Source organism: Marmota flaviventris, chromosome 13 (assembly GCF_047511675.1).
Source record: "Marmota flaviventris isolate mMarFla1 chromosome 13, mMarFla1.hap1, whole genome shotgun sequence".
Lineage (NCBI taxonomy): Eukaryota > Metazoa > Chordata > Mammalia > Rodentia > Sciuridae > Marmota > Marmota flaviventris.
In genome coordinates, this window is record NC_092510.1 from 103,714,770 (window position 1) to 103,741,661 (window position 26,892).

Consider the following 26,892-nt stretch of genomic DNA (forward strand, 5'->3'; position numbering starts at 1 on the left):
AGAGGCTGTGCCCCGGCCCGTCCTCTGGACTCCTCTGGACTCCCAGGGCTCCCCAGGGCTCCCCAGAGCTCCACGCTGCGGCCGCTCTGAGCACATGCCCACGGCAGGAAGGCGCTGCTCTGCACGGGGTCCAAGGGATGAGGGCAGGGAGGAAAGAGCCAGGAGGAGCCAGCACTCTGCAAGGTTTTGCTTTGTTTGACAGCAGGTATGGGTTGAGGGCCCACAGGCCTGACCCCATGTTCCGCTTGCCATGTGAGAAGACCCACATCAGTGCTGGTGGTCAGGGGAACCAGCCAGAAGAGCAGCCGGAACGCACTGTTTCGAGGCTTTGTGCTCATTTCGCCCGCGGGCCCTTCTCGATGGGCTTCCCGATGTCCTTCCCCCGGAGCTTGAGGCCTGCAACAAGCCAGGACCCTGCTCACCACTCTGCAGCGCCAGAGTGCCAGCCTGTCAATCCCAGGTTGGCAGCAGGCGTCCACTCCGCCCCGGGCCCCAGCTCCCTTCCTCATTTTCCTGGGCCTGCCTGGGGAGGGGCTACCTCTTTCCTGGCAGGGCTTTGCATACAGGCATGACTAACTTTTGCATCTAACGTTTAAAAGCATGAACTGCTAATTTAGAAAGATGGGGACAAACATCTTATCCCAGAAGAGTCCCTTGTTCAGCTACGGCAGAGGGGAACTGTGGAGCAGACTGTGGTGTGTGGCCAACACCTTGGAGGGCAGATCCCAGAGGGCCATGGTCCCTCTGTACTCAGCTCAGGGAGAATGCTGGCTGGCAGCCAGAGGGGGATATAGGGCCAAGAACCTGTGACACTATTTCCTCAGGGCTCTAGGGTCCCCACTATGCTTCAAACAGCACAGGCAGAATCCTAGTGGCCTGACCTCAGACAATAGGGCCCCAGGTGCTCCCATCCTACCACCTCCCAGGAGAGTGCTGCCCCTGCCAGGACTAAGCCAGAGGACACTCACCAATGGCTCTCTCGATTTTCCCCAGAACCTGGTTATTTGGAATGGCTCGTCCACTCTCGTAATCTGCGATGACTTGCGGCTTTTCATTGATTTTCTAAAGAGAAGGTGTGCCTTAGATGCACCAACCCAGTGGGGTGTGCTGCAGAAGCCAAGTCAGCCCCCACAGGGCAGCCAGCTCCCGGAGGCTCAGGCCTTACCCTGAGCAACCAAGTCTCAGGAGAGAGAGCCACAGCTGCTCTGACCTGGCTGCCCTGGAAGCTTTGGGTGCAAGCCCAGACTGAAGGCCTGAGAACCACCAGGTGGTGAGCCCACCCCACCCCAGCTGAGCATCAGTTCCGGGCCTCCCCAGGCCCACAGCTTCCAGAGCCTCACCGTGGCCAGGTCCTTCTGTGTCAGCCCCTTGCTCTGCCGGCCCCGCTGGATCACTTTGCCCACCTCCAGGGTCACCCTGTCATGGTGCAACTCCTCTGTCTCCCGGTCCAGCTTGGCTGTGTTCTTGGTGATCGAATGCTGCTTGTTCTGGCCAGCAGCCCCTGTGGTTCAGTATGAATAGAGCAGAGGAAAAAGTTGCAACTGACACAAGGAAAAAGCAATTTCAGAATGTTGATCAGACCAACAGGCTTCCCAGGCCCAGGGTGACACCAGTCCCAAACTCACAGGCCTAAGAACACATACTACCAGAGCTGACTGTCAGCTTAGGAAGTGGGTGGAAGGTAATGGTCTGGCTGACCTAACACCACCCCCAGCTCTCCAGTGCTCCTGACACAGGGCCTCAGCACTGCCTAGCCACTGCACAGCATGGCAGATGACCCTGGCAGCACGTTCGCATTTTGCAAGTGGAGACACGGGTACCTACATTTCTTGGACGTCTCCACATCTTCTCCTCGTCTCTGAGCTGCTAAGATTGCCTAGAAAGTTAGAAAACGGTCTCTGATCAAAACCTGCTTCAGAAGTATCAGGCACACAGTGTCAGCTGCTGTGAGTCAACCCGCACTCCACCAGCAGCTCTGAAGGGCTAACGTGATGCTGGGCCCCACAGGGCAAGCTGGTCACAGTGGTCCCACAGCCACGGCTTTGCAGCCTATGGTCTGGTTCTATTTTTTCTGTACTAGGGATTGAACTTGGGCACTCAACCACTGAGCCACATCCCCAGCCCTTTTTTATATTTTATTTAGAGACAGGGTCTCATTGAGTTGCTTCACTCTTCACCCTTGCTGAGGCTGGCTTTGAACTCATGATCCTCCTGTCTCAGCCTCTTGAGCCACTGGGATTACGGGTGTGTGCCACTGCGCCTGGTGCTTCCCATGTTTTAATCACCCATGATCAACCTCAGTCCAAAATGTTACATGGAAATGCCAATAATAAACATAAGATTTAAACTGCATGTTCTGAATGTGTGATGAAATTTCATGTCCTCAGCACTCTGTCCTACTGAGACACAAATCCTTCTGCCTGGCACCCATTATTCACTCAGCAGCCTCCCAAGATGTTGACACAGTGGCACCTGTGTTCATGTAACCCGCACACAGTACCCTAATGCCCCTGCACAGGTCTCTGTGGTTCACTTCCTCTCCTCACGTAGGTACTGCATCGTCTCACTTCAGCACAGCAAGGTAAACACAGGAGAGACCACGTTCACATTCACGTAACTTTTACTACAGTACGTGGACATCCCTGTTGGTCTTACTGTACCTAATTCTTACATTAAACTGCCATAAATATGTATGGATAGAAAACAGAGAGCACACAGGGTCCAGAATTCCCCAGAGTTTCAGACATCCACTAGGGCCTTAGGATGTGTCCCCTGAAGACAAAGGGGGCCACTGTATACAAGCACTTTTCAATCAAATACATAGATAACTCTCAATAAACTGCTACTAAGAAACAGTTCACTTCTTTTGTATTAAAAAAAGAGACTAATGGATTCTTTTTAGAAATTCATGTTTGAAATAGAGTTACTTCTCTAACAACTCTGCAAAGCAGAAAGGAATGCCTGCTGGCCTAGTGTTGCCTCCTCCGAGTCTGACTCCTAATGAGACAGATGACGCATCCCACAGAAACCTACAGTCTTCCTGGAAACATGACCAATAGCAGTGATTCTGTGGGGTCCATGGTCACTGAGCATTAACATAAGGCATCTCTTAATGCTTCAAAGAAGTAACTTGTGAGCCACTCTAAGTGTAATATGTCCAAAGATGCTTTTCAAACAGTTCATGTGACTCCAGCTTGTGGATATTAAGTTTCCTTGAAAAGAGAGTAAATTTGGTTTTGACTGTGCAACTGATAAGCCCAAGACTAGTGGAGAATGCCTGACTCCAGGACCCCAGCCCTTCCAGGCCTGGCCTGTACTGTGTATCTAAGACTCCAGCCAGAGCCTTTCCAGATGACATGGATGCACCAATGACCACTGGAGGGATGTGCTACAGTAGTAACCTCCTGTCACTCCTGCCTCCAGCACCACTCAGGACACAGGATCTCCTCCCTCTGCAGGTCAGAAAGGCAGGGTCCACCTGCCAGCAGGGCCTCGGGCCGCCCCGACCCAGACAGCACCTCCCACGGCCCATGTTGCACCTAGCTGGGCTCTGTGGGCAGCAAACCACTGACACAACCTGTAGGCGCCAGGAGGGAGAAAACCCTCAGGGAGGAGCCTGCCCTGCTTGGGCCCAGTGGCCCTGCCCCTCAGTCCACCGCTGGTCCCCACACCGCCACCCCAGGTTCTCTGCCCTGTTCTCGCACCTGTACCCGACGGGGGCCCCAACTCCACGGTAGTCCCCTGCCGCAGTGCTGAGTTCGTATTTCAGCACTGAGTTCTTATTCCGTTCTCCAACCCCTGACCCTTGTCCCCAGCCTTGCCCAAGTCTCCTTGCCCTCTGCCCCTAGTCCCTACCCCCACCCGACTCCTCTCCAGGGTCCCCAGGGCTCCCACCCCACGGTTCCTGTTGCGGATCCCATCTCGTCGAAATTCCCACGCCTGCGGTCTTCAAGCCGCCCCCCCCGTCCCCGCCCACTGCCCCATTCCCCGACCCAGCCCAAGGACCACCCCGCCCGGCCCGGCCGCTCCCCGGCTGGCCAGGCACCTGCTTGGACTTGGCCTGCGCAGCCGTGGGGCCCTTCTTGCGCAGCACCGTCACGGTGTCCCAGTCGCTCTCGGCCATGGCGCGGCGGCGGGGGCGGCGGTCCGTCGGGCGGCTCCGGCAGCTGCTCGAGACCCGGCGAGGCGACGCGACGTCCCCTCGGCGCCTCCCCGCTTCCGGCGCCTGCGCCGATACCCCGCCCCCGTATCCCATTGGCCCGAGGCCCGAGGGGCGGGCACTTTTCACAGCTCAGGACCAATCCGCGCTCGGCTCGTCTGGGTGGCGGGTGGGGGGGGCCGCCTGCGGGCGACGTGGGGAGGCGACGTCAGGGCCCCGCGGCCACAGAGTCCCGTGGCCGCTGGGGGGCGCCGGCGCGGGCGCCAGCCGGAGAAGAGGGATGCGGGGCCCAGAGAGAAGAAGGGTGCGGGAGAAAGGAGATGAGGGAGCAGAGGGGCTCGGGGAAAGACGGATGCGGGGGAAGGAGGGGAGCAGGGGACCGAGAGAAGAGGGGGCACCGGGAGAGGGCTGCGGGGGAGGAGGGGCATCGATGGGGGGAGTGAGCCCTGAGAGGGGTGTTGGGAAGGGGGCGCACCTGTCGGGGGGCGGGGGCGGGAGAGGAGGTGTGCCTGTGGCGGTGCTGCGCCTGGCCTGTCGGAGGACCGGTCCCAGAGTCCCCAACGCTCAGGCCCCGGCAGGGCCGTGCTCAACCTTGTAACCTGGACGGGCGTCTGCTGGGGCCCACACCTAGCTTCCTGGCCACATCTTTGGGGATGGCCAGGGCCTGGCCACGTGGACAAAGTGGTGCCCAGGCAGGACCAGGGAGATGCACCATCCTAGCTGTCTCTGTTAGGTCCGTTCATACCTTAGCTTTGCCACTCTGCCCTGGATTTAAAGTTCTGGTTCCCTGGATTTAAAGTTCTGATTCTCTGGAGTTGAGTTCATGGGAGACAAAAGTGTCGGGGGCAGGTTTTGTGGTGCCTGAAACGTATACAACGGTAGGGGATGTGGTCTCTTTAGGAAAAAGAATGCTAAACTGTGAAAAAAGAACTAGTTGCAGAAATGAATGTTTTGTATAATTTGTTTGCTTGGTACTGGGATTGAACCCAGGTGCAGTTTACCCTTGAGCTACATCCCTACCTCTTTTTCTTTTGAGACGGGGTCTTCCTAAGTTACTAGCCTAACTCTTGAGTGGCTGGGATTACAGGCGTGTTTCACCGGGCTGGACTATAATATCCCATTCCTTTCCTTTTCTTTCTTTTTCTTCTCTCTTCCTTTTGTTCTTTCTCTTTTTCTTTTTTTTGGCAGCACTGCTGATTGAACCCAGGGTCTTGTGCATGTATTCTACCAATGAGCAACACTCCCAGCTTGATATGTGTATAATGTGTAAGTTGTGTGTGTGTTATTTTACAATAATTCTGTAATGTTTTGCAATAATTTTGTATAGTGAGAAATTATAATTTTTGAAAATATAAATGCCCCAAGCATCACAACATTCAGAAAAATAACTGTGTGAATTAGCAATTGCATGGTGCATGTCTTTAATGCTTTTGCTTGCTATTTTTACTTTGTGTTTTCTTTGCCTCCTCATGATTTTCAGAATTGTTTTCTAGATGGAAGAAAAAGATGACTCAGACATTTCTGTAATGTGCTTGATCAAATTTGTATGTAATTGTTAGTACTGACATTGGCTTGGGAAGCTCAAGCCTTCTCAACAAACAATGAACTCATCCCATGGATGAGTTCATTGTTTGTTGACACTGCTACAGGTTTATTATGTTCCACAAACAGGAGTTCTGATAAATGCAATACCAGCCAAGAAGAAAAAAAGATGTGTATAGAGTTGTATGTGCTGCAGTTCCAAATACATTGCTGGGAGGAGACAGTTTTCATTGCACCCAGGCAGCAGGGGAACCGAGCCCTTTGCCCACACTGTGCAGATTGGGTGATTGGGAGAATTCTGCAGATACTCTCCATTGGCTAGGTGTACACCAGCCCCTTTTCCTCTTCACTTCCTACTGACTTCAGTGTCCACCACTATGTGGGGGGTAGAGGACATCCTTAGAAGACTGAACTGCAGGGGCTGGGGATGTGGCTCAAGCGGCAGAGTGCTCGCCTGGCATGTGTGCGGCCCGGGTTCGATCCTCAGCACCACATACAAACAAAGATGTTGTGTCCGCCGAAAACTAAAAATAAATATTAAAAAATTCTCTCTCTCTCTCTAAAAAAAAAAAAAGTTGTGTCCACCAAATCCTGAAAAATAAATATTTAAAAAAAAAAAAAGACTGAACTGCATGGAAATGTCCCATAAACCCTGACAAATGCACCTCATCTTGTTCCCCTTAGTCACATAGTAGTCATGCCAGTGCTGCTGGACACCGAAAGAGTGTGGCGAAGGACTTGACCACATGGACATGCTGGGAGGCCCCTCCCAGAGTGGTGGGAGAATGTAGCAGAGCCAGCTCCATAGTGTGTCTACTCTGGCTGGCCTGGGCTGGGAGAGGGGGCATCTAGACCTAACTGTCCTTGTGTAGGAGTCCACTGGGACAGCCATCATCCCATCCAGCTCTCAGGAGTCCAGCCTTGATGCCACAAAGAGGTCTTCTGCTTAATCCTTGGTGCTCCTGAGCTACCAGGGTGCAGCTGGGTGTGGTGTCTCTGAAGCTGTTCCCTCATCCCCTTTTTTCCCTCTGAGGTCACCTGTTTAGCCCCCTCCTGTCTCCTCTTGGTGTTCGGATAAGCAGTTCATGCCTCCCCAGAAACATCACACCATGGCCACTGAGTGAACCCTCTGTCCACACTGTTAAGGAAAGCAGACTACCGGAGTTCTCCACTTGACTTCCTGGATGTAGAAGAGGAAAGATAGTTCAAAAGTCTCCTGGAAAACCACACACACACACACACACACACACACGGCCATTTGTTCCTACCTCCAGAGCTGAGCTCCTCTCCAGCACACTTTCCCTTCCGTATTTTGAGTACCCTCTGTCTTTCATTTCACTAAAATGTCTCTGTTTACCCTGTTTCTGAAGGAGTGCTGTTACAAAGCCTTCCCCTTGCCCTCTGACTTCCTGGGTTTCCCATGAGAAGTCAGCTGTCACTTACACCCATGCATTCCCTTGTTCCCCTGCAGGCCGTGTGAGCTGACCTCTGACTGCCGGATTTCCCCTTGGTCTTCAGTTTTCCTATTACTTCCCAAGTGCAGCTTGCTTTCTTCTCTTTTTTCTTTTTTAATATGTATTTTTCAGTTGCAGAAGGACATAATACCTTTGTGCTTTTTTTTTAATATTTATTTTTTAGTTTTTTTCGGTGGACACAACATGTTTGTATGAGAGAGAGAGAGAGAGAGAGAGAATTTTTTAAAAAATATTTATTTAAAAAAATATCTTTTTTTTTTTAATGTGGTGTTGAGGATCAAACCCAGCGTCCTGCGCATGCCAGGCGAGCATGCTACCACTTGAGCTACATCCCCAGTCCCCTTTGTTTTTTTAAATATTTATTTTTTAGTTGGACACAATATCTTCATTTATTTATTTCTATGTGGCGCTGAGGATCGAACCTAGGTCCTCGCATGTGCTAGGCGAGTGCTGTACCGCTGAGCCACAACCCCAGCTCCCTTTGTTTTTATTTATTTATTTTTATGTGGTGCTGAGGATGGAACCCAGGGCTTCGCACACTCCAGGTGAGCACTCTACCACTGAGCCACAACCCCAGCCCCTCCAAGGGCAGCTTTCTTTATATTTATCCTGCTTGGGTTGACCAAACTTCTTAGAATTGCATGTTAAAGTTTTTCATCATTTTGATGTGATTTATCTAACATTTATATATATATTTTTCTCATTCTTTTTCTCTCTTGCTCGCTTTATTTTGTACTCATGATTTAAGATTGAACCCAGGAGCACTTACCCACCAAGCCACATCCCCAGCCCTTTTTATTTTTTACTTAGACAAGGTTTTGCTAACTCTCCCTCCTCAGTCTCCCCAGTGCTGGGTCACAGGTATGTGTCACCATTCCCCACTCATTTTCTCTTTCCTTCTTCTGAGATTCCAAATAATATATGTAATTGCACTTGATGTGCCCCGCCATTCTTTTTCTGATCTTTATTCTCTCCAATCTTCTAGCTGGAGGACTTCCTGGGGCTCTTTCTTCAAGATTACTGATCCTTTCCCAGCCATGATACTAAACCCAAGCAGCTTGCACAGATGGTGACTGTAGGTAATGACAATGTGCTGTACTCTTCAAAAAGCTCCAAGAAAGGATTTTGAAAGTTTTCACCAAAACTGTAAAAATGTACTTTTTATGTTTCTCAGTAATATAATTTCTATTTGATTCTTTTCAATAATTTCAACTTCTCTGGTGAGAGAAGTATTTATTCTTTTAAAAATATGCTTTAAGATTTTGAACATAACAACTGTATTAAAGACCACTGTGGTGTGCGGAACCCAGGGACACTCTACCACTGAGCTACGCCCCCAGTCCTTTTTACTTATTTATTTTACTTTGAGACTGGGCCTTGCTAAGGTGCTAAGGCTGGCCTCAAGTTTGTGATCCTCCTGCCTCAGCCTCCTGAGCCACTAGATCACAAGTGTGCACCTGGCAAAGGCTCTATCTTTTATTTATTTATTATTTATGGTACCAGGGATTGAACTCAGGGGCACTAGGCCACTGAGTCATATCCACAGCCCTATTTTGTATTTTATTGGAGACAGAGACTCACTGGGTCGCTTAGTAGCTCACTAAATTGCTGAGGCTGGCTTTGAACTCACAATCCTCTTGCCTCTGCCTCCTGAGCCACTGGGATTACAGGCATGTGCTACCATGCCCCGCCAAGGCTCTATCTTTTAAATCCAACATCTGTGTCAATTCAGAATCTTTTCTGCTGATTGTGTTTTCTCTTGGCCATGGGACTGCAGGGCCCCCCAGTGCCTCTCACTTTGTTGCTGGGTCTTGACTGGAGAACCACAGGGTGTCGTGACCATTCGGTGACCAGCCAGCTGCAGGCTTCCCCATCCGGTTTGAGCCCAAGCAGAGGCCTTGAACCTTCCTAGATGCCAGTGGAGATATTTATGTTGTCTAAAACACGGAAAGAAACTGACCCCAACCTGAGCCGAAATTCTGTGAACCCTCCTGTCAACCCCTTCCCTGACCCTCTCAGCTGTGAGGATGAACTCTGCCTCTCTAGGTGTGCTGCCCTGGCGAGTGCCTGGCCCTGCTCTGCCCGGCCTTTGGTGCTTCTCTCTGAGGTCCCTCTGGCTCCACCTCAGGATGGCGTGGGCATGCCTTGTGGACCTCCCCTGCTGCCACTTTGGGGACAACTCTAGCTGAAGGCTTGGTGAGACAGAACAATACATTTACCTGTTTTGCACATCTGGCCACTTCATGCTGGACGTCCTGGACGTCATGTGGCAGGGAGTCTGGGTCTCAAGGTCCTGTCCCTCCAGTGTCGGCTGTAGTCTGTCCCTAGTCCCGTTTCTGGAGGTCCAGCTAAGTGCCCAGAGTGTTGCCAAGGGGGGTCGCAGGGGGCTTCTCCATCCCTCAGTGCGCTCCCTGTGCTCTGCCTTCCTGTTCTGCCGATTCCAGCTGCCCCTGCTGCCCCCCCTCGGCCCAGCAGCAGTGCTGAGCTTCCTGCTGCAGGTGGCCTCCCCATCTGTGGACAGGCTGGCAACTGCTCCAAGCAGAAAGCCAGAACCTGGGCCACCTCATGGGCCTCCCTTCTCACAGAGTCTGCCTTGTGCTGCCTGCTGCCTGGTGCCTGGAAACAGTCCCTCCTGGACTTGTCCAGCTTCGTGATTGTTCATGGTGGAGGTCAAGGCCGGGACTGGTCACAGGAAAAAGCAGATTTTCTAGGATTCCATTTCGCAACTGTTCCTTGGTCCCCAACTTTATTGAAGGTGGTTCCTGTAGACGACTTACCGTTGACAGCTCTGTTTCTGACCGCCTCGTGCCATTCTGGACCTGACCACCAAGAAGCCTGCAGCTCAAGAATGCAAGCTGGATTCCATTTACAAACACCAGCACAGAGAATGCTGGCCCAGGGCTGCTCTCCACGGCTTTCCTGGTCATGATTAGCTTGATCTAAAGCTTGATCTAAGCTTCCTTGGTGTTTACATTTGAAGTGTTGCTGGCGTGACATCAGGAGAACGGGACCCGCTCCTTCCCTGATCGATGTCCAATGGCATCCTCAGGGAAGTCTGGGCACCAGGAACAGGAAACGCAATGAGAACTAGCCCGCACACACCCAGTGTCATTTGTGCCACCACGTGGACCACACCACCTGTCTTTCCATCTGCCCTTCCACCCACCTGTTACCGGAGCTTGTTCTAGGCAGAGACGAGTTCCGTGAGGTGTCCCTGTGAGCTCGTACTTGGGAGGGGCAATAAGATGGTCATATAAACAGAAAATCTCAACATAGCGTCACTAGTGTGCAGAGAGGCAAGGATGGGCATCAAGGGGATCAAGGGACACAGGTGGATGGTCCAGGAAGGGGATGTCATGGGAGATAACACCTCCTGACAGACACTCTCTGAGCAGAAGATGGCTTGATCCCCAGGTTATTCAGTTGGGATGACACACTCAGATCTTCCTTTGAGGAAGAGCTGGGGGCACAGCATGTGGTAGGTGGGCAGAGGGAGACTGAGGCAGGGTGTGGGGACTGGGACTGGCCAGGGCCGGGGAGTGGAGAAGGGGACAGAAGGAGTGAGGCCTCCAGGGCAGCCCTGGTGTGCAGTCAGATCAACAGGCCCACGCACAGCGCTCGCTGCTGGGTCGCAGCGTAAGATGACACGGGAACACAGTTCACCTGCAGCACTGCCTGGTCAGAGCAAAAATCCTGGCCGGGCATGACGGCACACACCTGCTCCTTGGGAGGCTGAGGCAGGTGGGTCACTTCGAACCGGGAGTTCAAGGTTGCTGCCCAGGCTGGACCCCAACTCAAAACAGAACAAAACAAAAAAACCTGAGGGAAGGCAGTGGGGGTGGGGGGAGCAGCCAGGTAGTAGAGCAACTGTGGTGGCAAAGATGGATGGGTCTTTCCAAATATCCAGTAGATTGTTTTGAATGTTCCCGTGAAAAGCAGTGGCCAGCGTCTGAGGGGATGGATCGGACAGTCCCACTGACCCGAACCTGGCACTTGGTACACACAGAGCAGAACATCGCCTATGCCCCCTAAACGTGCTGTTCTCATAGGTCCACAAACAATCAAAAGCAAAAAAGCAACCGCAGGTGGTCGCCCTGCCCGCCCCACCCGCCCTGCATGCCTCCTCCCCCACCCCGAGAGGAGGACCCTGAGTGTCCCCTTGGTCTTCCTGCTCTACGTGGTTCTGGCTGCCGACACACAGGCCCTGGGCTCACTGCTGCAGCTCATGCAGGAGTGCTGCTCATGGTGTGCGTGAATGCCGTGGTCACATTCCCTTTCAGCTGCCTCTAACTTATTAAATCAAGTGTTTATTTCCTTTGTTTTTAGGTATCTGTGAAGTGCCCTTCAGAAATAACACAGCATCAGTGACCTTCTCGGCCCTTTGCACCTGGGGCCCCTGCTCAGCAGCCTGCTCTCCCCAGTGCTGTCCAGGTGGGCTGCCTCCAGGCCAGGACCCGGCAGTGTTCAGACGGAGCACGTGGGAGGCAGGTTCCTGAGACCCCGGGTATGGGAACATGCCTCTGTTCCGTCAGAGTCCTCAACTGTGGGCGGGAAACTGTTCTCAAAACTCAAAGGCCCCGGCCATGGTCTCCCACTGTCCAGATCACTGTGGAAAGCTGGTGCCCTCCCGTGATCAATCCTTCACAGACCTTACATCTGGTCCTGCTCCGCTGCCCGTCTGAAAGTTTTCAGGATCTTCAATGTAAACTCACTGTCTGCAGCTTCATAATGAGGGACTTGGAGTGGGTTTTCCCTCTGTCATCTGCTCAGCATTCTAGGGCCTCTAAATTTGGACAACAATACCCTTCTATTTGAGAGGTATTTTCTTGTTATTTGTGTGTGTGTGTGCACGTGTGTGTGGGCGTGTGTTGCTGGGGATGGAACCCAGGGCTTTATGTATGCTAGGCAAGTGCTCTAACACTGAGCTACACCCCAGCCCTTTTTGTTTTGAGACGGGATCTTGCTGAGTTGCCCAGGCTGGCCTCAAACTTATGGTCCTCCTGTCTCAATCTCCTGAGTAGCTGGGATCACAGGTGTGCACCACCGTGCCTGGCTTAGGTTGCTTCTTTAGGACCTGCTTTATCCTGCAACCTGGAGGGCAGACAAAGGTAGATTTTCATAACAAAATCCACTAAAAGTTTTTTTTTGCTTTCTATTATTAATGGATGCCAGCAACCCTCCATAATGCCAGTGATAAAATACTCCTCAGGAAAGTACCTTTGGTTAGTTAAGTGCAGGATTTGCTGATGTGACTGAGCTCTGATGTCAGAGCTTGTCCCACCCTTTTATCAACTTTGTACGCTATCTGGAAACCAGCTGAACTGTTTCCAGAGGAAGTTCCTAAAACTTGGGTGCAGTGTGTGCTTCCAGTCCTGGTGAAACTTTGCACCATGGCTCCTGTGTTTAACAGCAAAACAGATGTTAGCTGTGCTTGAGGTATGTCAATGGTCATTCCAGGGGGTCCCTTGGGTTTTTATTTGACCTTTTGATTTTTGACTGCAAAGAATTCTGAAGGCTGCTAGGATTGTATAGATTCATAATTTCTAGAATGTACTGTGACGTAGAAGCTTCATGTACCTTTTCTAAACACTGTATCCTGGGCCTGAGGTTTTTCCTGTGGCTTTAAGTGAAAGAAAATTTCAGTTTAATAGAAGGTGTTCTTGCCAGGCGTGGTGGCACACACCTGTAATCCCAGTGGCTCTGGAGGCTGAGGCAGGAGGGTCACTAGTTCAAAGCCAGCCTCAGCAAGGGTGAGATGCTAAGTAACTCAGTGAGACCCTGTCTTTAAATAAAATACAAAAATGGGCTTGGGATATGGCTCAGTGCTCAAGTGCCCCGAGTTCAATCCCTGGTACTCTAAAATAAAATAAAATAAAATAAAAGGTATTCTTGGGTTGGGGTTGTGCCTCAGAGGTAGAGCGCTCCCCTAGCACGTGTGAGGTCCTGGTTTCGATCCTCAGTACCACATAAAAATAAATAAATAAAATAAAGGTATTGTGTGTAACTACAACTAAAAATAAATATTTTTAAAAAGGTATTCTTTGATCATCTAGGAGGAAAAATTGATAAATATGGATGAATAGTCTATTTAAACTGACAATGAGAAAAAAAATTTTTTTTTTTTTTCTGATTTTGGTTTTTTGGTACCGGGAATTGAACCCAGGAGTGCTTAACTACTGAGCCATATCCCCAGCCCTATTTTGAGACAGTCTCACTAAGGGCTTTGCTAAATTACTGAGGCTAACCTTGAACTAGTGATCCTCCTGCCTCAGCCTCTGAAGCCATGGGGATTATAGGTGTGTGCCACCACACCTAGCTAAAAAATTTTTTTAAATATTTATTTTAAAGTTTTAGTTGGGCATAATACCTTTATTTTACTTATTTATTTTTTTTAATGTGGTGCTGAAGATCGAACCCAGGGTCTTACATGTGCGAGGCAAGTGCTCTGCCACTGAGCCACAACCCCGCCCCCTAAAATGTTTTTTTGTAAAAAAAATAGTTTTAGTTGTAGATGGGCACAATAACTTTATTTTGTTTATTAATTTTTTTATGTGGTGCTGAGGATGGAACCCACTACCTCACACATGCCAGGGAAGCGCTCTACCACTGAGACACAACCCCAGCTCCAAAATGGGGTTTTTCAGTGTTAAATTTTCAAAAACGGAAATGACTACAATGTTACCAATTCCCACAGGCACCATGCTGGTGTGTGGGTGATGCCTCCCATCCCACTGTGGGGTTCAGTGCAGTGGCCTCTTGCTCCGTGGGTGTGTAGGTGGAGTCCAGGGAGGGCAAGGTAGGAGCCAGCCCCCCAGCTTTCTCCAGCAGGCCTCCCAAGTCTGCCCCACTAGCTGCTGAGCAGAGGGGTCTGGACTGGGTCAGGAACAAGGTGGGAAGATAGCCAAGGGGAGAGGAGGCCCGGGGTGGAAGGGGCAGACCTAGCAGCTAGGCCTGTGCACAGGGGCAGGGGCAGAGGTGCCAGCTGGTCTGGACCCTGGCCCAGGGTAGAAAAGCGGAGAGGGTGGGAGTAGGGTTGGGAGGATGGTGTCCTGGGGCTAGGAGCACCCAGCTGCCTCAGGGTAGAGGGGAGCCCCTCAGGCCGCAGGAGCATCTCTGACACAGGACTGTGTGGCCTCACCAGGTGACCACACTTGCTGGCTCAGGAGTGTGGGTTACCATGAGACCAGCATGCATGGTTCTGACAGCTGGTCAGGATGCAGGTCAGTCTACTACTCCACTGCTGGGCAGATGGCCCCTGACCAGCCAGGGCAGTAGTTTCCATTCTGGCCAGCAGGTGGCAGGAGAGGCCACAGGGACCTGAGCTCTGTTCAATGCCTGCCTTTCAGCCAGCAAGGACAAGGAAACAGGGCCCCAGACCAGACCCCAGGCATGACCTGGAGGGCTCCCATGAAGGAACAGCTTCCACTTCCTCAGTAAGGACAAGGGTGTAGGGAGTGGAAAATCAGGGTCACCAGGAGAGAGGCCAGCTTCATCCTAAAATCCAAAAAAGAGGACTTAAAAACAGCACACTACAGGGACCCAGCCACATCAATGTTTACAGCAGCACAGTTCACAACAGCTAAACTGTGGAGCCAACCTAGAAGCCCTTCAGTAGATGAATGGATAAAAAAATGTGGCAAATATACACAATGGAATATTACTCAGCAATAAAAGAGAACAAAATCATGGCATTTGCAGGTAAATGGATGGCGTTGGAGAAGATAATGCTGCAGTGAAGTTAGCCAGTCCCCCCAAAAAACAATGCCTAATGTTTTATCTGATATAAGGAGGCTGACTCATAGTGGGGTAAGGAGGGGGAGCATGGGAGGAATAGATGAATTCTAGATAGGGCAGAGGGGTGGGAGGGGAAGGGAAGGGGGCAGGGGGTTAGCAAGGACAGTGGAATGTGATGGACATCATTATACAAAGTACATGTATGAAGATATGAAACTGGGTGTCCACATACTTCTTTTTTTTTTAAACAGTGTCTTTTCTGTTGTTTTTTTTTTTTTAAAGAGAGAGAGAGAGAGAGAGAGAGAGAATTTTTTTTTTTAATATTTATTTTTTAGTTTTCGGCGGACACAACATCTTTGTTTGTATGTGGTGCTGAGGATCGAACCTGGGCCGCACGCACGCCAGGCAAGCGCGCTACCGCTTGAGCCACATCCCCAGCCCCCAGGGTGTCCACATACTTCATAAACAAACAGAGATATGAAAAATTGTGGTACATATGTGTAATAAGAATTGAAATGTAAAAAAAAAGACACCAAAGTACATGTATAAAGGCATGAATTGGCGTGAACATACTTTATACAAAGATATGAAAAACTGTACTCTATATGTATAATAAGAATTGTAATGCATTCTGCTGTTGTGTATTTAAAAAAATAAAATCAATAAAACAACAACAAAAAAATCCAAAAAAGGCCCAGGATATGCCAAGCAGGGAAGGAGGGGTGCCAGGTGAGGGGCTGCTGCTGTAGAGGCCTGGCCAGGCTGGGCCTTTGGCTCTGGTGTGAGGTGGCTCTGAGGCTGGCTGAGGGTCACACTGAAGCAGGTCTGCACCTCAGGCGTCGTCGTGGATAAGGGAACTGGGGAGTCTTCTTTACTTTCTTCTTGGTCCTTTCTGTAGTTTCCAGACATCCCCAAGTGACCTGTGTTGCTTAAAGCAGAAACTTTGGGGCCACTGAGGAGTGAACCCAGGGAGCCTTTCCACCACACTGCACCCCAAGTCCTCTTTATTTTGAGACAGTCTTGCTGAGCTTGGCTGGAATTTTGAGCCTCTGGAGTCCCTGGATCATAGGTGTGACTACTGTGCCTGACCAGAAACATTCTGATGTGGACGCATGGGAAGCATAAGAAGGCTTGTTCAGAATGGGACCTGAGCAGGTGGCTGCCTGCCGTACCATCCCTACTGATGCCCATGTTGCCTCAGGAGCTCACCCTCATACATGGTCTCCTGAGGGGTGGTCCTGAACTGACCCTTTAGACATTTGAGCCACTACCTGGGGGTGAGACCTGCCCCATCCCTGCACCCAGGAGGCAGCCCACCTGCTGGCCCCAGAGCAATGCCACAGGAAGTTTGTCATTCTCTTTCCCTTCACTAGGGTCCCCCCCAACACCCTACAGGGCCTCCAGGAGATGCTGCACCTCCAGCTGGCTGTAGGCTGGGCACTGAGCTAGGGAAAAGCCCCCACGGTGTGCTTGTGTGGGGGACCCTGGCTTAGAGCTGTTTTGGCCTTTCCAGGAGTGCGCCTATCAGAGAGTGGCAGACAGGGCAGCTGGTGTCTTTCAGGAGTGGCAGCACAAGGCAACTTTCAAATGACTGAGGAAAAAGAGCCACTTTTAGGGTAAGCAAGGGACTGTGGCCTCTGTGAGGTGACTCCCCCCCTGGGAGCAGCACCAGTTACATGAGGGGCATCCTGTGTATAGCCTTTGTGCCTCCTGCTCCCACATGCAAGTTGGCTGTCACCCCAAAGGCCCGAGGGAGTAAAGGACGTGAGGCATGGGCCTCAAGGACAGAGGCCCTGTGTGGGAAAGGTGAGTGCTCAGTTGTGTTCAGAAGTGTCCACAGTGCCCTACTGGACATGAAATGAAAAGCAGAAGCAGCAGCAGCAGCGAGAGAGACGTCAGTGGTTGGACTGCCAAGGGGCAGCTGCTTTCCTTGAGGACCTTCAGGTAGAGTGGGGGCCACTGGCAGTTGTCCCCTTCAGTGCTCTGTAGGTCTAATGGGCAGCTGCTGGGGCCTCCCCTCTGTGGCCAAGTCACAGGAGCTGGTGTCCACTGCATCTAGCCCTGTCCATGGTGAGCCTCACACTTTCTGCAGGGGCTCCAGCACTCTCAGGTCAGGATACTGAGGCCCAGGACAGTGGCCACCTCATGAGCACCCCAGACCCTGAAGGGAATGTAACTGCTGGTTCTCAGGGCTTGGGAGATGCTGGGGCCCCTCTTGAGTCTGCCCAGGGGAACTTGCCCTGCCTTGCCCTCAGGGGCTGCCCTGGTGGGATGACTTTTGCTTTCTTGCTTTCTTTTTTAAATATTTACTTTTTAGTTGTAGTTGGACACAATACCTTTATTTCACTTATTTATTTTTATGTGGTGCTGATGATTGAACCTAGGGCTTCACACATGCTAGGCGAGCGTCCTGCCACTAAGCCACAACCCAGGTCTCGACTTTTGCTTTCTTTTGGCAGGAAGGAACCTGTGTGGTAATCCCCAGAGTGAGTCACCTTTTTCTGAGCTGAGCCAGTGGCCACTTCCCATCAGAACACCTCTTGAGTCTTGTAAGTCTCAACTCTGTACACAGGCCTGTTATTAGAATGGAAAAAGTGTGAAAACCCTCTGAACACAGGAAAGTCTAAAATAAATGAAGGTATTTTTGTGACAGAAGCACTGCCACACTGGTACTGGTATTGTCCCCGTGGCCCTGAAGTGCTATCAGCATTTGTCTTGCTGGGAAAAATTTTTTTTTCCAGTATTGGGCATTGAGCCCAGGGCCTCCCTCATACATGCTAGTCAGCGCTCTGACACTGAGCTACACCCCTGCCCTTGGGGAAATCTCTGGATGTAGATGGAGCTGAGGTAGTCTTGAGCCCCTTCCCTTGTGGATGTCGCCATCCTGCCAGGGGTTCTAACTCCCAAGGAAGGGCCCACTGCCTGAAGGCTGGCGGAACATTTTTCTTTTTCTTGTCGTGCTGGGGCGCAAATTCAGGGCCTTGTGCTTTTTGGACAAGTGCTGTACCACTGGGTTACATTCCCAGCCCACAACTTTCCCATTTCACTCTGAGGAAGTATCTGAGCTCTGCTGCAGGTAGACCCCTTCATTCTGGGGTGCTGGATTCTCAGGACCTAGATGCAGCTGGGAGGAGACCCTCCTTGTGCCTCAGAGCAGTTAGTTTCTGGGCTTGAATGAGATTCTCCTGATCTTGCAGGTGAGAACTCAGAATATTTCCAGGGCTGTTTGCAGCCTCCATGAAGCTAACCGTCCTGGTAACTCTGAGTTCTATCTGAGGCAGGGAGGCCTTGCTGTCATGTCCCAGGAAGCGAATTTCAGGTGGGGGAAATTCCAACTCCAAACCATGACGTGGTGCAAGCAGTGTGGTCTAATAAACCACCCCACCTTTCAGCCCATTCCATCCTTGAGCAGTTTCCAAGGCTTCCCAGGGACCTTACCTCTGAACCTTCTTCCTTTCCAGCCCAGGGAGAGAGCCGCGGAAACTCACGGAACACGAGAGTGTCTGCTCATGTTTTGGCAAAGCCCACGCGCTATCCTGTCCAATGCTGGCTGACCCCTTACGGAGATGACGGAGTCAGCCCTCCAGCGATGCCTCCTTCTAGATGTTCCTATTTGCTTGTTCCACATTTCCATGTGTCAAAAAGGCAGAGGAGACGCTTTTCTTTGGTGGTAAATTTCACAAAACATAAGAAAGGACCATTTAAATCTTTTGCAGTGGACAATCCAGTTAGTTCTAGATGTCTCACTATCCCCAAAAGAGACTATGCCTCTATTCCGGCGATTCGAGCCTTCGTGGGGATGGGAGTATGGAGCGAGAGAGCCTTAGGCTGGCCCTCGTAGTCCGGACCTCACAGCAGATTTAGCACCCTGGGACTCCGCGACCGCTTGCAATCTGCGAGAGCAAACTTAAGTATCAAGCTGCTGCAGCGCCGACCAATCGGCGCCTGCTGCGGCTCCCAGAACGCTCTTGGTAGGCCCTCGTGTCAATCCGTCAGGAGGCGGGCCCACAGCAGGCGATTCCGACCAATAGGCGCTCTCCGCGGCTCCTTTCGCGTTCGTGGTAGGCTCGCGCGTCAGTCCATCAGGAGGGTTTGGGGTGGGGCGGGCCGACAGCGGCGGGGGCGGCGGCCGCGCGGGCGCCGAGTTCCGGGCGCTCAGAGACCGTTGGGTGAGGCAGCGCGGGTCCGGGTCGGGGCGGGCCCGGCGCGGGGTCCGGCTGGAGTCGGGGGCAGCGGCGGGGTCGCGGGCGGGGTCGCGGGCGGACGCCCAGCCGCCGCTGTCTGAGGGGACTTCTCGGAGCGGAGGAGCCGGAAACCGAAAGTCGGGGGTGGGGCGGGAAAGTTCGCGACGCTCGCGGCTGTGCGGACGGCGCGGGCCCTGGGGTGCGCGGCACGGGTCGCGGTCCCGGGGTCTCGGCCGCTGGGTCCCGGGGCCCTGCCCGACCCGCTTTCGTCGTGGCCACGGGACGCCACAGCCCTGACTTGGACCTGCTGCCGCCTGGTCCCCCAGGGCCACCTCTGCAGCCGGCCTCTTGCCCCCGGGGCTTTCCCATCTGTGGGTTCAGGCGCGGGTCCCCTCGCTCCCCGGGCCTCGCTGGGACCCAGGCCCCTTTCCTGACTCAGGCCTTTCTGCCCATAGGACCCCCTGCCCGGTGCTCCGCCTCGGCCCCGCCCCGCCCCCAGTCCTTCAGCTGTTTCCCGGGAGAGGTGTGTGGGCAGGATGGGCCGGCGGTGGTGCGGGTGCTGTGTTGAGCCCAGGCCAGCTGAGCCGTGCAGTGCAGCCACGCAGGGCGCCTACCTGGGAGGTAGTGGGAGAGCATGGAGGCCTGGCAATGGCCTGGACTTTGGACTCGTGCCTCCGAGTTGGCCTCCTGGCAGGCTGCCCACGAGCCAAGTGCTGGTATTAGAAGGGGCTGGTGCAGGTTTAAGGAGGGTTATCCTGGAAGACCAAGACCCTTGGGGAGAGGTGGCAGTTGGAGGTGGGTATGACAGGTGGAGTTGGGTTAGCCTCAGCTTTTATTGGGGTTCTTGGTGGAGGAGAGGTCCTGACTGAATCCTGTGTTAAAGGTCCTTGCTGCTGGGAGGAGAGTGAGGCCAGGAGGGCCTGGGTGGCCGCAGGGAAGCTGGTGCATTGGTCAGGGCTGGAACTGTCCTTAGATACATTTGGGGATATTTACAGAGTTGCTGACCAATCCCTGACACTCCACATGAAGTGGTCAGGGAGCAGAGACCCTATAGCCAGTGCCATCAGAAAACAGACCCTATCATGTACCCACATGATCTCAAAGAAACACTATTGCTTCATAGTTTAAATAACCTCTCTGTTGGTAAGCCTATTGTACGCATGTGTGTGTGTGGTCCTGGGACTGGAACCCAGGGCCTCACGAGTGCTAGGCCAGCACTCTACCACTGAGCCACACCACAGCCCAGTGACTTAGCTTTTAATAAGAGAAACTAAATACTGATTGTATGAATAAACATCATCCAACACTTGTCCTTTCCCACAGCATTTGCTTGTGATATTTTTGTAGAAAATATCCTCAGGTATTCAAATTGGTACAAGTTTCTGTTTGCTATTATGTTGTGCCTGAAAAAAAAAAAAGATGAGGTTAGGTATAAAATTATAATTTTGAAGTGGATTTCTAGTACTTTGAGGGGCCTCATACTTGGGCTGTGTGCAGATTAAATCTTGCCTGTTATGTACATGGGTTAGAAGTACGCAAGAGCAAGTGGACTACTATGTGGAATCTTAAAATTGTATAAAACAGTAGTGGGCCATTGGTGGAAACACACATTTGGGGAGCTTGAATCCCTAGCATTTGGGTTATTCCGGAGTCTGTTGTTTGAAGAGTAAGGCTCTGGCATAAACATCAACATTGGCCAGGGGCAAGGCAGTGCCACCCTACATGGCCAGGTTGCATCCTTATCTGTTTTTGATGTCTTGGTTTGGGCAATGTTGATTTTCATAACATACAATCTGCTTTTTTGGGTTTGCACCAATATTACTCAGCCATGTTCACATTCCAGATTAGGGGTGTTGAATCTTAAGTGCAAGCTTAGGTGATTTCAGCCTCATTAGGGTCACAGAGTATTCTTGGGGGCATGTCCCTATTTCCCTTTGCTTGCTGCTCTTTCCCTAGACAGTGGCCCAGGACTATAGTACCTGGGCTGGAGCTGGACTTATGTAGGGCACATGCTGCCAGGTTCTCCCTGTAGCAGAGGGAAGGGGCAGGCAGCGGCCAGGTGCTGATAGCCCACACTCTCCAGGGTGGCTGGGGGGCCCATTATTGAGGTTTCTCTTTGCCACTCTTTGATATTTAGGAGATTGGATTATTTTGGAGAAGGAGGCATGTGTCTGTGGTAATTAAGCACTTCACCATCTTTTTTTAGCTCTTTGGAAATAGAAATTCAGCTTTATGTTTTTTGAATAAATTCTAAGTAGTCAGCCGTGTATATTTTTGTGTGCATGCATGTACATCATTTTTAGTACCCTTGAAGGCTTCTTCCTCACCCTGAAGGGCAACACTGACCTCCAGAGATAATGACCACTCAACTTCTGTCATCACAGGTTTGTTTTGCCTAACCTTGAACTGCACATAACTGGTACCATTCCCCAAATACTGTTTTGTGTCTGGTAGACATGCCCTTTCTTTTCCTTTTTTGGCAGTATTGGGAATGGAACCCAGGGCCTCCTCTGTGCTAGACAAGTACTTTATCATTGAGCCATACCCCCAGCCCTTTTTATTTTGAAATGATATCTTGCTAAGTTTCTGTGGCTGGCCTGGAACTTGGGATGCTCCTGCCTCAGCCTCTTTGAGTAGCTGGGGTTGTAGGTGTGCACCACCCTGCCTGGCTTGGGGATGCCCTTTTAGTAAAATGTAAGTCTTCTATATGAAGCTAGAGCATTTGTATGTGGACTACAGTTGAGAGTGAGGAAATCAGAACTTCCTATGACCACCCCCACACACCCACCCACACACACACACATTCTCTCTCTCTCTCTCTCTCTCTCATACATGTGGATGTCAGTTCTGTTCTCAAGCCACTGCTCTGATAGAGCACGACTTCACAGTAAAACAATCTGGAACCTGAAAGGTCTGCAGTGTAACTTTTTTATTTTATTTTTGCTACTGGGGATTGAACCCAGGGGTACTTAACCACTGAGATACACCCCCAGCCCATTTTTAATGTTTAATTTTGAGACAGGGTCTTGCTAAGTTGCTGTGGCTGGCCTTGAACTTGGAATCCTTCTACCTCAGCCTTCAACTGCTGGGATTATAGGCATGTGCCAGCATTGCCCAGCCGCAGTGGCTCATGAAATCAGTTAAGCAGCTTCTATCCAAAAAAAAAAAAAAAGGAATAAAATAGAAAATTCAGAATACCGCTCATGAAGAGTAAGTATAGTTTAATGAGCCTTTTGTTTCAGTTGCATATGCAGATACAGTAAGTCACACAGGACCACTGGAGGCTGTAAACTGAGGGTGCTGTCTTGTTGTGTGCTGTGGAGGTAAGCAGGACTGCCTTTGTCTGTCCTGGCTAGTGTTGGTGTTTTGTGAGCTCTCTGGACTTCTTTTTTTTTGGAGGTGGGGTCTTGCTGTGTTGCTCAGTCTAGCCTCAAACACTTTTTTTTTTTTTTTAATATTTATTTTTTAGTTATAGGTGGACACAAAAATCTTTATTTTTTAATTTTTATATGGTGCTGAGGATCGAACCCAGTGCCTCACGCATGTTAGGTAAGTGCTCTACCTCTGAGCCACAGCCCCAGCCCAGGCCTCAAACTCTTGAGCTCAGGTGATCCTCTGGCTTCAGCCTCCTGAGTAGCTGTGACTGTAGGTACATGCCACTGCACCAGCCTCTCAAAGACATTTTTAAAGATATGCCACCAACAGGGGTGGGCACACATGGTGTGGAGAGCACATCCACCTCAGGATAGAGACAAGTGTTTTCTCTCTCCAGGGGACCTTGGGCATGTGGAGCCCCAGCATCACTTCTGTTGGGTGCTCAGGGGAGTGGACTCTGTCATATGGATGAGGTGTCATTGCATTATAAATTTAGAAGTGTTGGTTGAAATTGGGTAGTGTCCAGCAGATGTAAGATGACCCATAGGATCTTGTCACTTGTTCTACAGTGTCAGACCAGCCTAGGACAGTGAGAGCAGCTCTTGGTTGCTGCCCTCTGCAGGTCTTTGAGAGGCTCTGCAGTGACCTAATGGCTTGGAAGTCTGTGCCTTCTGCCATGGAGGGTGCTGGTCCTGTAGATGTGGGGTTGGAGTGTTGCTTGGAGATGTGTAAGTTGTTTCCAAGAGTGAGCAGGGGTGTAGCAACTTCTGGGGCCACAGGATTTCTGAGTTAAAAGTGCTTCCTGTTCAGGGGCTGTCGTAGTTGCCCCTTTCCAATGGTTTGTAGGTTTGAGCTCTGGATGTTCCATTTTTTTTTTCTTTCTTTTAGTAATTTTTTTGCATAGAGGTTTGATGTGAGGTCTCTGGAGGTAGTTGTCCATAGGGACCAGCCATGTTGGCTGCTGGGGGTCTGAAAACACAGCAGTTCCTGTTGTGTGGTGTGTGTTGTGGGATTATTTTAATATATGTAATCAAAATTGTGGTGTGCTTGAAGGAATAGTAAACAGCTCATAAGTCAGGTAGCCATCTTCAAAATCAGCTGGTATACCTTGACAAGCTGTGTTACTGTGTCCAGGAACATTCTGTCAGTGCTTAGGTCACTCAGTGACCTCCCAGGGCCACAGGCACAAGGAGCAGGCCCGAGTATGCACCGTGTGGGCAGTGAGGGCATGTTTAAAGGAGGGGCCCGAGGCTCAGTGTGTTTGGGACAGCAGTGGACACCAGTGGGGTCGGGGTCACGGTGAAGGTGGTGGGGTCTGTAACTAGTTTTCTTCTGAGTGCGCAGGACACCTTAGGTGAGGGCTTCCATCTGGCATGTGTTGGAGAAAAGCAGGGGACAGGGTGGAGATGAGAGGGGCTAGTACTGCGGGTGTGGGAGGCAGAGTGGGCAGAATTGGCTGGTGCTTGAGCAAGGAATGGACCCAATCTTCTGGGTTTGGCAAGTCCCTAGCAAGTGCCAAGTGGTCTTGAGACTAGAAAGTCCACTTTCTGGGGCAGCATCCAGGACAGAGACCAGAGAGGAGGAAGGAGGGGCATTAGCAGCCTCCTGGGTCTATCTGGGACTGTCTAGTCACTGGGTCTGCTGCAGGTGAGCAGTTGTGGGACTGAGTGACCTGCACTGCTGGGTCATGACCACACAACAGTGCTGTTTACCTCACCATAGTCTTGCCACCAGTGATGTGACTGCTGGGTGAGGCCCTGCTGATGCCAGGATCAGGGTGACCTAAGGCATTGAGGGCCACCAGGACACCCTTGATGACTTGGACCTTGGGCAGGCAAATTGATAGGGTCTGTAGCCAGGTAGACCCGCACAGCCCAGCTGAAGAGAGTAGTCAGGCTCCAGGAGGCAGCAAGGGCCCTGGCTAGGGCTGTTGTCCATGCACAGGGCAGTCAGCATGCCTGTTGCTCCTGCAGCGGAAGGGGAAACATATTTGCATCTTGAATGTTGGAGTAGTTCTGAGAGCTGATTCCTTAAATAAAACATGACCAGAGTTTTGCTCTGAAGAGATTCTTGGGAGCGTATTGCTTCAAGCTGCTTGCAGCCTCTCTGTCTTCCTACTTCTTCTAAGGAGTTTCCTCAGACACCAGGCCCTCCTTCCTACTCCTTGCTCCAGGGCATGCACCCACTGCCACCTGGGTCCGCCCCTCAGCTGTGTGCTATGTTGGGAGTGCCCCCATTTACCCTCTTATCCTCACTTGTACAAGCTTGCTCTTCTGCCTGAGAGGTGACCTGATTCCCACATCCTTCTTACCAGGAGGGGCCCTGAGAACAGCATAGTCAGAGCTTGGTCCCAGTCTGTAGGCTGCTTTTGGAAGGGGATTGTGGCAGGGAAGCTGTCCTTAGCAAGCAGCATGCTCTTGGGGCTGTGGCCTGCCAGGTGTGAGGTTGTGAGCAGCAGTCCTGCTTGTCTAGTCAGAGGTGTCCTGCTGCAGCTTGGGGAACCCAGGGCTCCCCATGTCTGTGCTGCTGTCCAGCTGCGTTTCTGGTTCACAGCTTCTCATTGGTGCCTGTGACATGGATGTTTCTGTGCCCACTGGACCCAACACATGTGAATTGACTTCACTTTAGCCAGAAGCTCTGAGATCTGTGTACCTGGGCTTTACTAAATTGCCTGGGGCAGGGGTGCTTGTCCTCCCCTCTGCTCCTGAAAATGTTGGCAGAAGAGAGGGATCCAAGGCCATGATTGGGAACTTTGTAGTAAATTGTCCTTTCTGGCCCCCTTTTCCCCTGCCAGGGAGTTCAGGGGAACTGAACTCATGGAAGTTGCTGCCAAGATTCGAGACAGGGCTGCTGTCTGGGAGGAGAACGCTTGGCAGCTAGGTGCTGTTTGCTTTTCCTCTCTGCCTGATCAGTGGGTCTTGGCATCCTTGCCCATCATCATCCAGCCCGAAGCAGATGCCTCTTCCCGGGCTTCTGCATAGTGAGGCCTCCTGATGGGCAGGGAAGAGAGAAGCCTGCTCAGCTGGAGCAGGAACCCAGTGGAGACTGTCGTGCTGGAGGGTGAGGGAGGTGGGCGGGTGAGGAAGTGCTACAGTTCATCAGAAAGGAGAATGGGGTGGGGGCGGGGGTAGGAAGAGGCAGCTCTGCAGGTTCAATTGGCAGTCTTTAGAAGAGGCAGAAGAAATGGGCACCAGACGCTGGGCAATCCAAGTAAAGCTCCTCTGTGGGGCTTACTGAGGCCAAGTACCAACAGGTGCCAGGGCTGAGCTGGCACACAGGAGCTCTGTGGTTAGCCTGGATGGTGCAGGGACTGAGCAAACAGGGAGCACAATGGCTGGTGCCTAGCCAGCTGCATTCCCTGCCCAAGGGGCTGCCTCTGGGCACTGTCTAGGACCTGACAAACTGTCAGGTGGGCACCATCCCCAAACACGCTTTTTGTAGGACTATGGGCACAGAATGGAGGATGGTGTACTTTAGTGTAAGCCAGAAGGTGCCTGTTTTCCCAGCCAGGGTTCATGCCAACAGAAAACCCGTGGTCATGGTCTGCGTGTGCGCCAGAGTATGGCCATCACCCTCTCTGAGCTGCAGGTTCCACATCATAACAGGAGATTATGTTAGCACAAGGCTCCCAAGAGCTCTGTGCTAGGTCCCCGTTACAGGTTTGTGCAGATGCAGTAGTTCAGACCCTTTACCACTTGCTACTGGTGGGCTCCATCGCCTTCATTTTTCCCTCCAGAGGTTTGTTTGGGAATTGAAGCGTAACGTGGGCTGTGTTCTTCCTTAGGGCTTCGTGACGTGTAGGGGATACAGCTCTCATGGCTGCAGCCAGTGTGACACCCCCTGGCTCCCTAGACCTGCTGCAGCCTGGCTTCTCCAAGACCCTCCTCGGGACCAAGCTAGAGGCCAAGTATTTGTGCTCTGCCTGCAGAAATGTCCTACGGAGGCCCTTCCAGGCCCAGTGTGGCCATCGCTACTGCTCATTCTGTCTAACCAGCATCCTCAGGTGCGCATGGCCAGCTACCCAGGATGGGTGGGGACAGGTGGGTGGCACTTTTGCTTGAGATGTGCCCCCCAGTGTGGTCGCTCCCAGTATGAATCCTCCCTGGGTTCCAGAGGCTTAGCACAAAGAATGTGAAGTTAATCATTTATTGTTTGTTGAAATGCTAATTTCAGATATGTGGGGTTAAATACAATATATCATTAAGATGTCTCTCACCTGTTTTTGGTTGTTGGTAATGAGTGTACCAGAGTTTCTAAATTTGATGTGAGGCTTACGGCTCTCTACACTGCTCCAGATGGGCAGGGCATGTCACTTCTTGGTAGTGGCTGGTTGGTGTGTGTTGGCTATCCAGTGGTCTAAGGGTGAGCTCTGTGCCTGACAGTGGCAGAAAACCTGTGGTCATGGTCTGCGTGACAGTGGCCG

At 51.6% G+C, this 26,892-nt stretch overlaps 2 protein-coding genes and 1 long non-coding RNA gene across 8 annotated transcripts in view; 1 reads left to right on the plus strand and 2 right to left on the minus strand.

Moving 5' to 3' along the window:
- Positions 1–175: 175 nt before the first annotated feature.
- Positions 176–4,216, minus strand: Edf1 (endothelial differentiation related factor 1). Its single transcript, XM_027941645.2, has 5 exons — positions 4,046–4,216; positions 1,825–1,876; positions 1,341–1,501; positions 969–1,062; positions 176–396 (listed from the first exon to the last, which is right to left on the minus strand). The coding sequence occupies exons 1-5, from the start codon at positions 4,121–4,123 to the stop codon at positions 335–337; spliced, it is 447 nt and encodes a 148-aa protein (XP_027797446.1). The 5' UTR covers positions 4,124–4,216; the 3' UTR covers positions 176–334.
- Positions 4,217–15,554: 11,338 nt separating this feature from the next.
- Positions 15,555–18,815, minus strand: LOC114097680 (uncharacterized). The gene is made up of 2 exons (XR_011704194.1): positions 18,349–18,815; positions 15,555–17,484 (listed from the first exon to the last, which is right to left on the minus strand). It is a non-coding gene; the product is annotated as an uncharacterized lncRNA (long non-coding RNA).
- A 195-nt stretch (positions 18,816–19,010) lies between these two features.
- Traf2 (TNF receptor associated factor 2) overlaps positions 19,011–26,892 on the plus strand; it is a 36,982-nt gene continuing 29,100 nt past the window's right edge. For 4 of the 6 annotated variants that reach the window (XM_027941598.2, XM_027941619.2, XM_027941615.2 and 1 more), the window contains exons 1-2: positions 19,011–19,079; positions 26,254–26,472. In XM_027941598.2, coding sequence (XP_027797399.1) covers positions 26,285–26,472 — 188 coding nt within the window. In that variant the 5' untranslated portion in view covers positions 19,011–19,079; positions 26,254–26,284. Of the gene's footprint in view, positions 19,080–19,555; positions 19,618–26,109; positions 26,129–26,253; positions 26,473–26,892 lie in introns of those variants that run through there. The other 2 variants (XM_027941611.3, XM_027941604.3) reach the window with 2 other exon arrangements.